This window comes from Pelobates fuscus, chromosome 7 (assembly GCF_036172605.1).
Source record: "Pelobates fuscus isolate aPelFus1 chromosome 7, aPelFus1.pri, whole genome shotgun sequence".
NCBI lineage: Eukaryota > Metazoa > Chordata > Amphibia > Anura > Pelobatidae > Pelobates > Pelobates fuscus.
In genome coordinates, this window is record NC_086323.1 from 66,987,244 (window position 1) to 67,005,228 (window position 17,985).

General features: G+C 39.2%; 1 protein-coding gene across 2 annotated transcripts in view; it reads left to right on the forward strand.

The window, feature by feature from the left end:
- The window catches only part of LRRC8D (leucine rich repeat containing 8 VRAC subunit D), a 107,509-nt gene extending 90,164 nt beyond the window's left edge, over window positions 1–17,345 (forward strand). For both annotated transcript variants that reach the window (XM_063428369.1, XM_063428370.1), the window contains exon 2: window positions 13,423–17,345. In XM_063428369.1, the coding sequence (XP_063284439.1) occupies window positions 13,425–15,995 (2,571 nt within the window). In that variant the 5' untranslated portion in view covers window positions 13,423–13,424 and the 3' untranslated portion in view covers window positions 15,996–17,345. The remainder of the gene's footprint in view (window positions 1–13,422) is intronic.
- The last annotated feature ends 640 nt before the right edge of the window (window positions 17,346–17,985 follow it).

Genomic DNA, 17,985 nt, shown 5'->3' on the forward strand with positions numbered 1-17,985 from the left:
TTAAGAGAAAATTGTCTTCAGGTATTCACACCTTAATGCCTTGTATGGTATTTAGTTTAACTAAACTGTGGGAAACAGATATATACTTCTCTCAGTGAGCTCAGTCAATATTCCTCTCAGCTGTAATGTGGTATGTCATGTAAGTGTTTGTGAATTATTATTATTTTTTTAATGTGTTTGATTTAATGTTTGTTTATAAGCTTTTCTTATATGACAAAAAAAAATAAAATAAAGAGGAATTAAACAAAATAAAATGTAACCTGAAACCCTCTAATTTTTGTGAAGGAACATCAGTAGACCACTGTTGTGAAACACAAATTCAATGTATGTTCCACAGTTTGGGTAACGAAAAGTAAGAGGGATATTGACATAAATTCCAAGGTATATTCTATTGGTCTACTATTAGACCGAGCCCTCATTAATAGGAACACAAAACAAATATGATGTGTTTATATGTTAATACTTAACTTTTATTCATCTAAAATGTAAAAAATCATCAATAAGGCCCCTACTCACATTTAGATCCATTAATAAAAAAATGCAGTTACTGAATATTCCTCCATGACATCAAGGTGTGCCCCTAATTTACTAGATGTTTTGGTCCACAGTCATTTGTCACCTTCCCTGAAGTCAAGTATTTGGCTATGGCTCTGGCTACTGTGATGGAAAATGCAAGGCGTGTAGATTTATCAAACCTACAAAACATGTTTGGAATACAGTAACCCAGAAACTAATGCAAATAAAATCCTTTATCAATTGCTTGTCGACCAGGATTGTATATTTGGTCAATTGTTCATGTGGTATACAATATATTGGTAAAACCTATCTGCAATTTCGAGGGAGAATCCATCCGCATATAAAGTCCATTTTAACCAATCTTAATAACCTGTCACTCGATACATCCTCAACAATAGTGTTCCCACTCACTTCTCTTTCCAAGCCATTAAAAAGATCAAACCATGTCATAGAAAAGGGGATATTAATCGAAAAACTCCTTCAGAGGGAATCTAGGTGGATTTACAAATTCATAACCCTGGCACCTCTAGGGCTCAGTGTGGAATTTCATTACACATAATTTATAATTACAAGTTAGTCAACAGGTGTAATATAATGAGGTAAGTACCACTGGGGTCCCACGGTACTCAATGCGGTTCTCCTCCCCTGGTGGCAGTCTCTCAAGTAGGTTCCCTGGCAGGTATAGCACGCTGAGGCACCCAGTGGGTGAATTCTGCAATGGTGGCTAGATTCAGTCGGGACAGTCATGAGACTTTTGCCAGTTGAGGATCTGCCAGTCCCATGGTGTGCAAGTGTGACTCCAACTCTTGGGGGCTTCGTGCCCTATATGTGTTCCTCTCATGTGTGACCAGGAGGACTCGCGGATTGCCCCATCGGTAGTGGATGTTCCTGGAGCGAAGTTGTTGGAGTTGTGGTTGGAGGGACCTCTCCCCTGCTGGCCCAAACCCATGCGTGACAGGAGGGGTCCCTAATAATATATGGTGGAGGATCTAGTGAAGCCCCCTGGCCCCAACCCAAGGGCAACGGGTGGGGACCTAATATATAAATAATATATGGGAGAGGCCCAAATTAATAATAAAATAGAGGGTGTGGACATGCCATTTTCCATGCCCTCAATATTAGTAGTAGCCCCCGGGAGGTTAGGAAAAACGCAATCCCTTTGCCAACCCCCTAAAAGTATACAAAGATTTTTTAAAAATGATATACTTACCATCAGAATTTTTGATTCCTGTGCTTTATATTGGTTCGGATGCGGATATTATTGATTTTCCCAACTCTTCTGAATGAATGTTATAGAATTGGTAGGACTGACCAAATCTTAACTGAATCTGTGGCCAAATACTGACTGTAAATCTGTGTATTGCAAATGCAATCAGATTTCAGTCATCTTTACCGGATTTTGGCCATTCGGACAAAATCTGATGTTTAGTGTGACTCTAGAAAATGTGGGATTTTCCCCCCTCTTTTTCCCATCAAATGGTTGCGCGATAAGCAATTTTCTAGTCTACTGATATAATGAAAATGTTCTCAAAATTACTTATTTATATAGTACCAGCCAGAGCTTAAAATTTTAAGTCCTACAGTATGAGCCAGGCCTTAAATGTTACTTGCCACTACAAACCTGAAGGATTTATGGGATAGCCCCCAGGAATTAATTTCTACTCGCCAGGGCTAAATTGCTACTTCCCAATGGTGAAAAAGGATTGGGGATGGATTGAGGAAGGTTGCAAGGAATGAGCAGTTAAGGGCTGGGCTTTTATAGGCTTTTCTAATTAAATTAGTTTTTGAGGATTCTTGATGGACTACAGAGACCAACAGTACTGGCAGTTTTAGACAAATATTTTACAATGTTTCAAAATGTAATGTAAAACAAAAGCAGTAGACTCATCCAACAAGAATGTATTTGTCTTTATTTTTACATTTCTTCGAAAAAAAATAAAAATAATTTACTTTGAAAAGTATAAACCAGTCTACACGTTGCCGCCTTAATTACTGTTATTTGCAATATAAGTCCTATTTAAAACAAGTGTGCACATCCTACAAATGCATAAGAAATATTTGGTGAGAGCACTCAGTATATACAATTGGAACTATATTACCAGAGCCGTCCTGGATATATATCTAAAACAGTAAGACATAAAAGAGAAAAGGAACATAGGGTAATATTGTAAAAATATATAAAATAACCATAGGTAACTGGTTAACCTCACATGCTTCTGAGTCACTTATAAAAGCTGACTCAGACTAAGGGCTTGTATTGGAGATGAAAAGCTTTTAGGCTGGACGTCTTGTATAGATGTAGAAAATATAGATGAGTTTTCCCTGGATGTAAACTTTCAATTATTCCAGGATGCAGGATCAAAATAAAACTATTTATTTGATATAAACTCAAAAATATTAAAATTCAAATACAAGTTAAAAAATTGTCCATAGGTAACACCACAACGCGTTTCGGCAGTAGAGCCTTTCTCAAGTGGTGCTGTGTGTTCATCTCCAGTATTTTCCTTTTATGTGAGTACGTTGGCGCTCTTTTCCGCGGTGTTTGTGTTCTTTTACTTCCGCTTTCGTCATCAGGAATTGTCCGACGTGTCCCGCACGTCATGACGTCATTCCGGCGCTATATGCCAGAAATATTATCGGCGCCATTTTTAAAAGTCCTTGTCATATAATCTTTGCCAGTTCTTAATAGATAGTCTTTTAAACATAAGCGCATATAAATAGGAGGAAAATAGAAGGGAAAGAGAAATATATATAATGTTAAATGGGGAAATAGCTAAGAAAAAACATATAAAAGTATTATAATAATTTGCAGTACATTTCATATATATTGTAAAATAGTTTAAAAGGACAATTATGTTAAAAAACAGTTCCATATATAAAAGCATACAGTATAAAATTGATAAATATTATTATATATATGTATTGATTTCAAAGTCTGCATTCAGACCGTGTGGAGATAAATTTTCCATGTTATAAATCCATTTCATTTCTGTTTTATTTATGAGGTTCTCTGTCTCCTCCCCTCCAATGTACTTGAACTGCCTCTATTCCCATAAAATCAATACCGTGTATACTGCCTCCATGGGCTTCTAAAAAATGTTTAGACACATTATGTAGGGTATATTTACGGTTGATATTATAGATATGTTCCCGGATTCATATTTTGAGTGGTCTAGATGTTCTCCCAATATATTGGTACCCACAGGGGCAGGTAATCATGTAGATTACATTTTTGGAATTGCAGGTTAGAAAGGATTTTATATCATGCAATTTTTTTGTTGTGGAATGAATGAAATTTGTTAACATTTTTATTTTTATGCTTTCTTAACGTGCAGCCTTTACAAGTCTCACAATAATAAAAAACATTTTCTCTTTTGAACATAGTTAAAAATTGTGAATTCTTATCTTTATCTAAAAAACTCGAAGTTAAAACCTGTTTAAAACTTTTTGCTCCTCTGAAGATGACTTTGGGTTTAGTTCCTAGGTATTGTTGTATGTCCCGGTCTTGTTCTAAAATGTGCCAATTTTTCTTAATTATTTTTTGTAATTGGTTACTATTTGAACTGTAATTAAAAATAATAGGTATAATGGTATTATCTTCTTTTTGTTCTTTTATCTTATATTCTAAAATATTCTCCCTTGTTTCTTGCCCAACTTCTTCCTTAATACTATTTAACGTGTTTAAATTATACCCCTTTTTCCACTAGTTGGTTTATTAGAATCTGTGTCTGATCTTCATATTGTTGAGTATCTGTACAATTACGCTTTATCCTTAAAAATTGTCCTTTAGGTATGTTGGCTAACCATGGTCTAAAATTGCAACTTTTTAAATTTATAAAACTATTTACATCCACCAATTTAAAAAAGGTTTTACTTTTAATTTGGTTATCCTCGATATAAATACTTAAATTCAGAAAATTAACTTGTTTAGTGCTAATTTCATATGTTAAATTTGTATTCCAGCTGTTTTGATTAAGATTATTTAAAAAGCTTAAAAGGGACTCTTGTGTACCTCTCCATAATATAAAAATGTCGTTGATATATCGTTTATAGAGGGCCAGACTTGCCCCAAATTCTGGCTTGGAGAAAATCTCAAGTTCCTCCCAATGCGCCATGAATACATTTGCATAACTTGGGGCAAATCTGGTCCCCATAGCTGTTCCCTTGGTCTGCAAATAAAAATTGTTCTCAAACCAAAATAAATTATTAAAAAAGGATTATTTGAATACCCTCTATAATAAAATCTATCTGTTGGGGGTATAGTTCTGTATCTTTATTTAGAAAATGTCTAGCAGTCTCACACCCCTTCTTGTGTTCTATAATGGTATAGAGGCTGCTGACATCACAGGTAGCTATGATTAGTCCATCTTCCCATTTAAAATTTTTAAAAGTGACAGTGTCTTTAAGATACGAGGGACATTTTTTGACTGGATCTTGTAAAAATTGATCTAAAAACTGGGATAGAGGAGATAAAAGAGAACCGATTCCTGAAACTATAGGCCTACCTGGAGGATTTTTGGTATCTTTATGGACTTTAGGTAGAACATATAAAACCGGGATCTTTGGAAATTTTACATGGCGCATTGGGAGGAACTTGAGATTTTCTCCAAGCCAGAATTTGGGGCAAGTCTGGTCCTCTATAAACGATATATATCGATTACATTTTTATAGTATGGAGAGGTAAAGAAGAGTCCCTTTTAAGCTTTTTAAATAATCTTAATCAAAACAGCTGGAATATAAATTTAACATATGAAATTAGCACTAAACAAGTTAATTTTCTGTATTTAAGTATTTATATCAAGGATAACCAAATTAAAAGTAAAAACCTTTTTTAAATTGGTGGATGTAAATAGTTTTATAAATTTAAAAAGTTGCCATTTTAGACCATGGTTAGCAAACATACCTAAAGGACAATTTTTTAAGGATAAAGCGTAATTGTACAGATACTCAACAATATGAAGATCAGACACAGATTCTAATAAACCAACTAGTAGAAAAGGGGTATAATTTAAACACGTTAAATAGTATTAAGGAAGAAGTTGGGCAAGAAACAACGGAGAATATTTTAGAATATAAGAAAAAAGAACAAAAAGAAGATAATACCATTATACCTATTATTTTTAATTACACTTCAAATAGTAACCAATTACAAAAAATAATTAAGAAAAATTGGAACATTTTAGAACAAGACCGGGACATACAACAATACCTAGGAACTAAACCCAAAGTCATCGTCAGAGGAGCAAAAAGTTTTAAACAGGTTTTAACTTCGAGTTTTTTAGATAAAGATAAGAATTCACAATTTTTAACTATGTTCAAAAGAGAAAATGTTTTTTATTATTGTGGGACTTGTAAAGGCTGCACATTAAGAAAGCATAAAAATAAAAATGTTAACAAATTTCATTCATTCCACAACAAAAAAATCGCATGATATAAAATCCTTTCTAACCTGCAATTCCAAAAATGTAATCTACATCAGTGTTCCCCAACCCCCGGGCCGCGGACCGGTACCGGTCCGTGGATCAAACGGTACCGGGCCGCCCAGGGGTGTGCGAGCCTGCCGGCTAATGCAGGGCTGGCATTGCCCAAGTGCCAGCCCTGCAATGTGCCTGCGGACCGGAGGGGAGATCAGAGATCTCCCTCCCCGGTCCGCAGGCACGGTGCTGGCAGCCGGCAGGGGAGGGAGTGAGAGAGGACCCGGGAGCTCTTACCTGCAGCTCCTCCGGGTCCTCCTCTCGCGAGATTTGGAGCGTTGCCGCGGTAACCACGGCAACGCACCAAATCTCGCGAGAGTGAACTCTAGCCCTGTAACTGGGCTAGAGTTCATCTCACCACCACTGGGACCACCAGGGAATCCCCACCGGACCACCAGGGACTAAGAAATGTCCCCCCTCCTCCCAGTAAAGGTAAGAAGGGAGGGGGGACATCAATATATTATTTTTAATTAAATAAATAAAAAAAAGCCTCCCTACCCTCCTTACTCCCCATACACACACTGCCCCCATACACACACTGCCCCATACACACACTACACACACAGCCCTACACACACTGCCCCACAAACACTGCCCCATACACACACTGCCCCCATACACACACTGCACACCCAGCCCCACAAACACTGCCCCATACACACACTACACACACTGCCCCCATACACACACTACACACCCAGCCCCACAAACACTGCCCCATACACACACTACACACACTGCCCCACAAACACTGCCCCATACACACACTACACACACTGCCCCGCAAACACTGCCCCCATACACACACTACACACACTGCCCCACAAACACTGCCCCATACACACACTACACACACTGCCCCACAAACACTGCCCCATACACACACTACACACACTGCCCCACAAACACTCCCCCATACACACACTACACACACTGCCCCAAACACTGCCCCCATACACACACTACACACACTGCCCCCATACACACACTGCCCCCAAACACTGCCCCATACACACACTGCAAACACTGCCCCCATACACACACTACACACACTGTCCCACAAACACTGCCCCATACACACACTACACACACTGCCCCCAAACACTGCCCCATACACACACTACACACACTGCCCCGCAAACACTGCCCCCCATACACACACCGCCCCAAACACACACACACTGCAACTCTCACACACACTGCCACCCTCACATACACACTGCACCGCTCACACACACATACACACAATTTTGAGTCTATGTCTTTATGTGACTGTGTTTGTGATTTTCTGACTATGTATGTGTCTGCGTGTTTTTTTAATATATGTGACTGTTTTTTTTTTTTTGTCTTATTAAATCAAAACAAGCGGGCCACGGAAAAATTATCAAATGTTTACCGGTCCGCGGCGATAAAAAGGTTGGGGAGCACTGATCTACATGATTACCTGCCCCTGTGGGTACCAATATATTGGGAGAACATCTAGACCACTCAAAATACGAATCCGGGATCATATCTATAATATCAACCGTAAATATACCCTACATGATGTGTCTAAAAAATTTTGAGAAGCCCATGGAGGCAGTATACAAGGTATTGATTTTATGGGAATAGAGGCAGTTCAAGTACATTGGAGGGGAGAAGACATAGAGAACCTCATAAATAAAACAGAAATGAAATGGATTTTTAACATGGAAACTTTATCTCCACACGGTCTGAATGCAGACTTTGAAATCAATATATATATATAATAATATTTATCAATTTTATACTGTATGCTTTTATACAGGGAGTGCAGAATTATTAGGCAAATTAGTATTTTGACCACATCATCCTCTTTATGCATGTTCTCTTACTCCAAGCTGTATAGGCTCGAAATCCTACTACCAATTAAGCATATTAGGTGATGTGCATCTCTGTAATGAGAAGGGGTGTGGTCTAATGACATCAACACCCTATATCAGGTGTGCATAATTATTAGGCAACTTCCTTTCCTTTGGCAAAATGGGTCAAAAGAAGGACTTGACAGGCTCAGAAAAGTCAAAAATAGTGAGATATCTTGCAGAGGGATGCAGCACTCTTCAAATTGCAAAGCTTCTGAAGCGTGATCATCGAACAATCAAGCGTTTCATTCAAAATAGTCAACAGGGTCGCAAGAAGCGTGTGGAAAAACCAAGGCGCAAAATAACTGCCCATGAACTGAGAAAAGTCAAGCGTGCAGCTGCCAAGATGCCACTTGCCACCAGGTTGGCCATATTTCAGAGCTGCAACATCACTGGAGTGCCCAAAAGCACAAGGTGTGAAATACTCAGAGACATGGCCAAGGTAAGAAAGGCTGAAAGACGACCACCACTGAACAAGACACACAAGCTGAAACGTCAAGACTGGGCCAAGAAATATCTCAAGACTGATTTTTCTAAGGTTTTATGGACTGATGAAATGAGAGTGAGTCTTGATGGGCCAGATGGATGGGCCCGTGGCTGGATTGGTAAAGGGCAGAGAGCTCCAGTCCGACTCAGACGCCAGCAAGGTGGAGGTGGAGTACTGGTTTGGGCTGGTATCATCAAAGATGAGCTTGTGGGGCCTTTTCGGGTTGAGGATGGAGTCAAGCTCAACTCCCAGTCCTACTGCCAGTTTCTGGAAGACACCTTCTTCAAGCAGTGGTACAGGAAGAAGTCTGCATCCTTAAAGAAAAACATGATTTTCATGCAGGACAATGCTCCGTCACACGCGTCCAAGTACTCCACAGCGTGGCTGGCAAGAAAGGGTATAAAAGAAGAAAATCTAATGACATGGCCTCCTTGTTCACCTGATCTGAACCCCATTGAGAACCTGTGGTCCATCATCAAATGTGAGATTTACAAGGAGGGAAAACAGTACACCTCTCTGAACAGTGTCTGGGAGGCTGTGGTTGCTTCTGCACGCAATGTTGATGGTGAACAGATCAAAACACTGACAGAATCCATGGATAGCAGGCTTTTGAGTGTCCTTGCAAAGAAAGGTGGCTATTTGGTCACTGATTTGTTTTTGTTTTGTTTTTGAATGTCAGAAATGTATATTTGTGAATGTTGAGATGTTATATTGGTTTCACTGGTAAAAATAAATACCGTATATACTCGAGTATAAGCCGAGTTTTTCAGCATATTTTTTGTGCTGAAAAACCCCAACTCGGCTTATACTCGAGTCACTGTCTGTATTATGGCAATTTACATTGCCATAAAACAGACTGGGGGCTGTGTGCGGTTACTTACCTCTCCTGCAGCTCCTGTCAGCTCCCTCCTCCTCCGCGGCGGTCCGTTCAGCACCTCTGTCAGCTCCCAGTGTAAGTCTCGCGAGAGGGTCATAGTGCGGCTCTCGCGAGACTTACAGTGTGAGCTGACAGGAGAGCTGCACGGACCGGCGCGGAGGGGAAGGGAGCTGACAGGAGCTGCAGGAGAGGTAAGTGCTCTCTGCCAGCCTCCCTCCCCCCCACTGAACTGCCAATGCCACTGGACCACCAGGGAAGGAGAGCCTTCCTCCCTGCCATGTATCAAGCAGGGAGGGGGGACGACATTTTTAAAAAAAATAATAATAAAATAATAATAAAAAATAATAATAAAAATAAATAAATAATAATATAAAAAAAATTAAAATAATAATAATAAAAAAATATTAAAAATGCCCACCCCCACCAAGTCTCTGCATCACACTCTGCATCACACACACGCACAGTGCACTCATACACACACACACACACACACACTATATTCACACACACACACTGCATTCATACACACTGCATTCATACACACACACTGCACTCATACACACACTGCACTCATACACACTGCATTCATACACACACACTGCATTCATACACACACACTGCTCTCATACACACACACTGCATTCATACACACACACACACACACACACACACACTGCACTCATACATACACACTGCACTCATACACACACACTGCACTCATACATACACACTGCATTCATACATACACACTGCACTCATACACACACACACTGCAGTCATACACACTGCATTCATACACACACACTGCACTCATACACACTGCATTCATACACACTGCATTCATACACATACACTGCACTCATACACACACTGCACTCATACACACACTGCATTCATACACACACACTGCATTCATACACACACTGCACTCATACACACACACTGCATTCATACACACACACACACACTGCACTCATACATAAACACTGCACACACTGCACTCATACACACACACTGCACTCATACACACACACTGCATTCATACACACACACTGCACTCATACACACACACTGCAGTCATACACACTGCATTCATACACACACACTGCACTCATACACACACTGCACTCATACACACACTGCACTCATACACACACACTGCATTCATATACACACACACTGCATTCATTATATACACACACTGTAAATAAATATTCAATTAATATAATTTTTCTAGGATCTAATTTTATTTAGAAATTTACCAGTAGCTGCTGCATTTCCCACCCTAGTCTTATACTCGAGTCAATAAGTTTTCCCAGTTTTTTTGGGTAAAATTAGGGGCCTCGGCTTATATTCGGGTCGGCTTATACTCGAGTATATACGGTAATTGAAATGGGTATTTATTTGTTTTTTGTTAAGTTGCCTAATAATTATGCACAGTAATAGTCACCTGCACACACAGATATCCCTCTAAAATAGCTAAAACTAAAAACAAACTAAAAACTACTTCCAAAAATATTCAGCTTTGATATTAATGAGTTTTTTGGGTTCATTGAGAACATGGTTGTTGTTCAATAATAAAATTAATCCTCAAAAATACAACTTGCCGGGGCGGGGCCGGACCGCCATGCTGAGTGGAAGCATGGAGACAGAGCTCCTGCAAAAAAGCTCGAGTTTATGGCCCTATCGATCGGCAAAACACTGATTCACAGCCAGAAACTTGTACCCCAGTTCGTGAGGCAACCCTGGTCCCGAGGTGAGGCTTGCCACGCGGTTCTAGTCCCTCGGTGGGGCGATCCCAGCTGACCGTGATGGAGACCGCCCGGGCGGTGAGTGGGGTGGACGGCCGCCGCCCAGCTATCCTGCCCACCAGCGGTATAGCTGAAACGCAAGGCTAGGCGGGTCTGGCCCTGTTCCCCCCCCCCCTATGGACCGGCGGGGGTGATCCCGGTCCCCACCCTGTGACCCAGACAAGTACCGCTACACCAACGAGAGTCCGCTCCCAAAATGGCGGAGACCATGCGGCACCCCCGAAGTGAGGGCCGCCGGACGCACCCTCCTCTCCTGCTCCCATACAGGCGGAACAATGACCGCACCAACGAGGACACCGACGAAGAAACACTTACCTCGCACAAGCTGAGGAGGAGCAGCGTGGCAGCTTGACACACCAGTGCAAATTGCACCCGAAAGAGGAACACAACACAAGGCCTCGGACCAACCTGGCACACTGTCCAGTTTCCCGTGGGGAGCCTGAAACGGAGGATTGACCCACCCACAGCCACTACACCCGGGACTCACCACAGGCCCAAGACTAGAGCTCGGCTGGACTGCCAGCGACCCAGGCATGGAACTGCGACCCCCCTCTCAGGTCACCCAATGGGACTATTAGCACAGAGGCAGCCATTAAGCATTTTACCACACTACAACATACTGCACTGCACACTAAGGGGTCATTCTGAGTGCTGACATAGACTCTTACCTGACTGTCTCTGGGTAAACATGGGGTGGTTACTATAAGCATATCTTAAGCGTATTTTAAGCATATTCTAAGCAATTTTAAGCATATTAAGCGTCGAAGCACAATCTTTACTGTTGACACTGCTTTTCTGTTAAAAGCCTATGTACCTATCAAGCACTAAAAGCTCATTTACTTTAATGTACACCAACAAGTAACCCACATACATTACTATAAGCTTGTGTATACTCACCTATGTAATTCTAATGCCTATCCAAGCATGTATGTATATTCTAACTACACAAGTTTGTTCCTCTCATGTCATTAACAAAAAAAATGTGCCGTTCACACTGCCACATCTCTGTAACACTATGAAAATGCCTGCAGTTGCTGTTGTGGCTCTGCATGAATCCTGTTATCTGATGCACAAACAAAAATAAAGAATTAAAAAAAATAAAAAATACAACTTGCCTAATAATTCTGCACTCCCTGTATATGGAACTGTTTTTTTAACATAATTGTCCTTTTAAACTATTTTACAATATATATGAAATGTACTGCAAATTATTATAATACTTTTATATGTTTTTTCTTAGCTATTTCCCCATTTAACATTATATATATTTATCTTTCCCTTCTATTTTCCTCCTTTTTAGAAGGTTTTATATATAATATTTATATGCGCTTATGTTTAAAAGACTGTATCTATTAAGAACTGGCAAAGATTATATGACAAGGACTTTTAAAAATGGCGCCGATAATATTTCCAGCATATAGCGCCGGAATGACGTCATGACGTGCGGGACACGTCGGACAATTCCTGATGCCGAAAGCGGAAGTAAAAGAACACAAACACCGCGGAAAAGAGCGCCAACATACTCACATAAAAGGAAAATACTGGAGATGAACACACAGCACCACTTGAGAAAGGCTCTACTGCCGAAACGCGTTGTGGTGTTACCTATGGACAATTTTTAACTTGTATTTGAATTTTAATATTTTTGAGTTTATATCAAATAAATAGTTTTATTTTGATCCTGCATCCTGGAATAATTGAAAGTTTACATCCAGGGAAAACTCATCTATATTTTCTACATCTATACAAGACGTCCAGCCTAAAAGCTTTTCATCTCCAATACAAGCCCTTAGTCTGAGTCAGCTTTTATAAGTGACTCAGAAGCATGTGAGTTTAACCAGTTACCTATGGTTATTTTATATATTTTTACAATATTACCCTATGTTCCTTTTCTCTTTTATGTCTTACTGTTTTAGATATATATCCAGGACGGCTCTGGTAATATAGTTCCAATTGTATATATTGAGTGCTCTCACCAAATATTTCTTATGCACTTTAATTTTGTGTGGTTGAGTGATTCACACTAGGTGATAGCAGCACCAAATTTTACTGTTTTTCTCATACCCTACACTTTTTATTACATCCTACAAATGGTTGGCATTAGAAGTATTTAGATTTTTGTGAATCATTGCTTCGTACAACAGGTGGTCCTACCAAACCTAGGGGGTATGCCTTTTTTAGTACATATGATAAAACAAAATCTAAACAAACGTTCAAACTCTCATCGCAAGAAAACATTTCCATTTAATAACAAAACACTCAGTGTATATTAAGTACATTAGAATATTAATATGCTTAGTGCAAAAAAGGCTTTATTGCTTTATTTACATTCTATGTATACAAAGAGCTAATTTTTTTTTCTTTTCTTTTTTTTTAGGAATGTTCACCCTTTCGGAGGTTGCATCACTTAATGACATACAACCCACATACCGTATTCTGAAACCATGGTGGGATGTATTTATGGATTATTTGGCGGTGGTCATGTTGATGGTTGCTATATTTGCTGGCACAATGCAGCTGACCAAAGATCAGGTTGTTTGTCTGCCAGTATTGGAATCTGCTGTAAATACAAGGACTCCAATGAGCCGATCAAGTGAGAACAACCCACAAGTCACTTCAACGTTTGAAGAGACGACCATTGTTGCCAAGGAAACTTTGCAATCAACTCTTTCTCCTGTCACACAAGAGTTTATAAAGATTCCATTAGTAAGACCTACAGGTTCTCAAATCAATCCAAGTGAATCTTCAAATCATCAATTGAAGAAAGAGGAAAGAGATCCTGGAGGGAAAAAAACAAATCTGGATTATCAACAATACATTTTCATCAACCAAATGTGTTACCATGTGGCGCTTCCTTGGTACTCCAAGTATTTTCCTTACCTTGCTCTGATCCATACAATTATATTAATGGTTAGTAGCAATTTCTGGTTTAAGTATCCAAAGACTTGCTCAAAAATTGAACACTTTGTATCGATACTTGGCAAGTGCTTTGAATCCCCATGGACAACAAAAGCACTGTCCGAGACAGCATGTGAGGATTCTGAAGAGAATAAACAGAGACTTACTGGTGCACAGTCCTTCCGTAAGCACCTCTCCAACAGCAGTGAAGATGGAAGTCCAAGCCCAAGTACTCCAATGATCAGTAAGTCTGGACTTAAGTTCTCAGCTGACAAGCCTGTTGTTGAGTTTCCAAGTATGACTATTCTAGATAAAAAGGATGGCGAACAGGCAAAAGCCCTTTTTGAAAAGGTTAGAAAATTCCGTACCCATGTAGAAGACAGCGACTTGATTTATAAACTTTATGTTGTCCAAACGGTTATCAAGACTGTGAAGTTCATTTTTATTCTGTGCTACACCTTAACATTTGTGACCGCCATAAGCTTTAAACACATCTGTATTCCTAAAGTGGAACATCTTACAGGTTATCAGGAATTTGAGTGCACACATAATATGGCCTTTATGTTGAAGAAGCTCCTAATAAGTTATATTGCTCTGATTTGTGTTTATGGACTTGTTTGCTTGTATACATTGTTTTGGCTTTTCAGGAGGCCACTAAAAGAATACTCATTTGAAAAAGTGAGAGAGGAAAGCAGCTTCAGTGATATTCCTGATGTAAAAAATGACTTTGCATTCCTTTTACACATGGTTGACCAGTATGATCAGCTGTATTCTAAGCGGTTTGGTGTATTCTTGTCTGAGGTCAGTGAAAACAAATTGCGAGAAATTAGCTTGAATCACGAATGGACTTTTGAAAAACTGCGGCAGCATATCTCGCGAAATGCTCAGGATAAACAGGAACTGCATCTATTCATGCTTTCTGGAGTTCCGGATGCAGTTTTTGAACTTACTGACCTAGAAGTCCTAAGACTTGAGCTGATTCCAGAAGCTAAAATCCCAGCCAAAATCTCTCAAATGACTGCCCTTCAAGAGCTCCATCTTTATCACTGCCCAGCAAAGGTGGAACAAACCGCTTTTAGTTTTCTTAGAGACAACTTAAAGTGCCTTCATGTGAAATTTACTGATGTAGCCGAAATACCTGCATGGGTCTACTTACTAAAGAATCTACGTGAGTTATACTTGATGGGAAATTTAAACTCTGAAAACAATAAAATGATTGGGCTTGAATCTTTGAGAGAGTTGCGACATTTAAAGATTCTTTATGTAAAGAGCAACTTATCCAAAATTCCATCTAACATAACTGATGTTGCTCCACATTTAACCAAACTAGTCATTCATAATGATGGCACCAAACTTGTTGTACTGAATAGCCTTAAGAAGATGATGAACATTGCAGAACTAGAACTCTATCATTGTGAATTGGAAAGAATACCCCACGCTATATTCAGTCTCACCAACTTACAAGAATTGGACCTGAAGTCAAACAGCATACGTACCATTGAAGAAGTCATTAGTTTCCAACACTTGAAGAGATTGACTTGCTTAAAGTTATGGCACAATAAAATTGTGAACATTCCTCAATCCATCTCACAGGTTAAGAACTTGGAAGCTCTTTATTTATCCAATAATAAACTTGAAGCCTTACCGGGGGCACTTTTCACTTTACTGAAATTAAGGTATTTGGATGTCGGCCACAATTATATCTCTATGGTACCCCCTGAAATTGGACTGCTACAAAACCTTCAGCACTTGTACATCACTGGGAATAAAGTGGATACTTTGCCAAAGACCTTGTTCAAATGTGTTAAATTAAGAACTTTGTGCTTGGGACAGAACTGTATAACTGCTGTGCCCGAAAAGATTGGACATCTTGTTCAACTCACTCATCTGGAGTTAAAGGGAAATTGTTTAGATCGCCTTCCCTTTCAGATCATTCAATGTCGCCTTCTTAAAAGAAATGGACTGATTGTGGAAGATCATCTGTTTGATGGTTTGCCTTCTGAAGTGAAAGAATCACTGGAACAAGATATCGCATTTGCTAATGGGATATAAAGAAAATATGTGCAGAGTTGAAAACCACATTAACCATTATAGTATTGTGTGAAAGGCCTAGAAAGGAATTTTGATCTTGGCTAACAAATACATTGCACTATTTGGTTTTATTCAATAAGGGAAATATTTTTCCTCTCTAAAGGGGCACTGTAACTACTATAGCATACTGTAGTTCCTATGGTTGATAGAGTCTTTGGGTGGCATTCCTTTGTCCTTTTGTGAAACCGTTTTGAAGAATTTTGTCAAAAATGATGGATTTTCCAGCACCCAAATCAAAACCCCTCAGCCACAAACAAATTCCACTTATATATGATCTGTCCAAAGCTTAGCTGCATCTAGCACTCATAGCTTATTGTTGCCACAGAAGAAGGGATAGATTTGGTTAGACTTGTGCAAAAATGTGGTTAGTTTGTAAACAAATCGATTCATGCAAATCAATTTTTATGTGGACAAAAACCAATTTTGGCACAATTCTAGATTTGGACACAATATATAAATTAAAAATTGACATCTTGTATGCGGTTGAGGAGCTGAACTTCAGGTGCTGGAAGGAAAATATACATATGTGTTGGCCTACACAATACTGAAAAGATGTTTGCTTAGTTTTTATTTAAAAAAATAATAATAAAAAATGATGCTTTTAATATAACCAAAAATATCTTCCAAAAAGGAAAATGTGAATTTAACCCTTGCCATGACTTGCTCTTGCCACTTGTTTGTAAGTCAATAATAATAATTATTATAAATAACCTTGGTAAAACTTCAGATTCATTAGTTCTTTTTTTTTATTATTTCTGTTCACACCGTCAACTAGTTTCTTCCATCCACCAGGGCAATTTGTCCTAATCACAAATACATACCTGTGCTTGACGTATCCATATTGTGTTTAGCCCAACAATGTCATGGGTGTATATTATTTTTATGTAAAAACATAAAAGGAGTTTGGGAGGATATACAGGGAGTTACATTTTCTAACATTTCATTCTATGTGAAAGCTCAAATAGAGAACGTGTCTTTCATTTCAATGATCTTGGCTGTAGACTGCTAGAAACAGCCACTTGATTTAATATGCTATATGCTGATATGCAAAGGCTTGGTCTCAAAAAGGTCTAAAGCAAATCACATTGCACTTAAGTTTGCAGCATTAATGCAGACAAATTCTGCAGTATTGGACAGTCTTTTGCTTTACAATGCATAAACAAATAGTTGCATTTCAAATAAAGATTTCTTATCTTAAAGGGACACTATAGCTTTATGAATGCAAACATGTTAATGTTTGTATTCCTAATGTTGTAGTGTTCTATTTATTATTTATTTAGACTCCGCTACCCCTTCACCCTGCATGAATTATTTTTATTTAATTCCCCCAGCGTGTCTGTCTCCGTGTGGTCACCTCCTCCCCCAGGCCTGGATCATCTCAGCTAATCCAGTACTTCCCCACAGTGAAGCATTGTGAGACTAGTACACATGAGTGACAAGTCAAAGGGCTGCCCCAATCAGCATTTCCTACTAGAGATGCCTTTACTCAATGCATCTCTATGCGGAGTGTTAAACATCTTAATGCAGAACATGGATTCGCTGGTTCTGCAATCTTGACAGGACCGTACCCAGGAAACATAGAAACATAGAATGTGGCGGCAGATAAGAACCCTTCGACCCATCTAGTCTGCCCAAAGAATTTACAAGCATCGCTTGTAAAGTCGCTCTCATGACTGTTGGAGTAACAAACACAAGAGGTGGCCTTAGGCAGCAATGTAAAAACTGACTTTTCTCAGAAAAGGGTGTGTTACCACTGCTCTGTCTGCAGGGACATGCTCTATGCCCCAGAACCACTACATTAAGCAGCAGTGGTTCTGCTGGCTGACTGCCTATAGTGTCCCTTTAACGAAAATTACCCAGGTTAAAACTGGGACTTCTCATTACTTAGAGAATGAGTAAATAAACACATTAAGATTTTGTTTTAAATTCTTCTTTATTGAGACTATATACA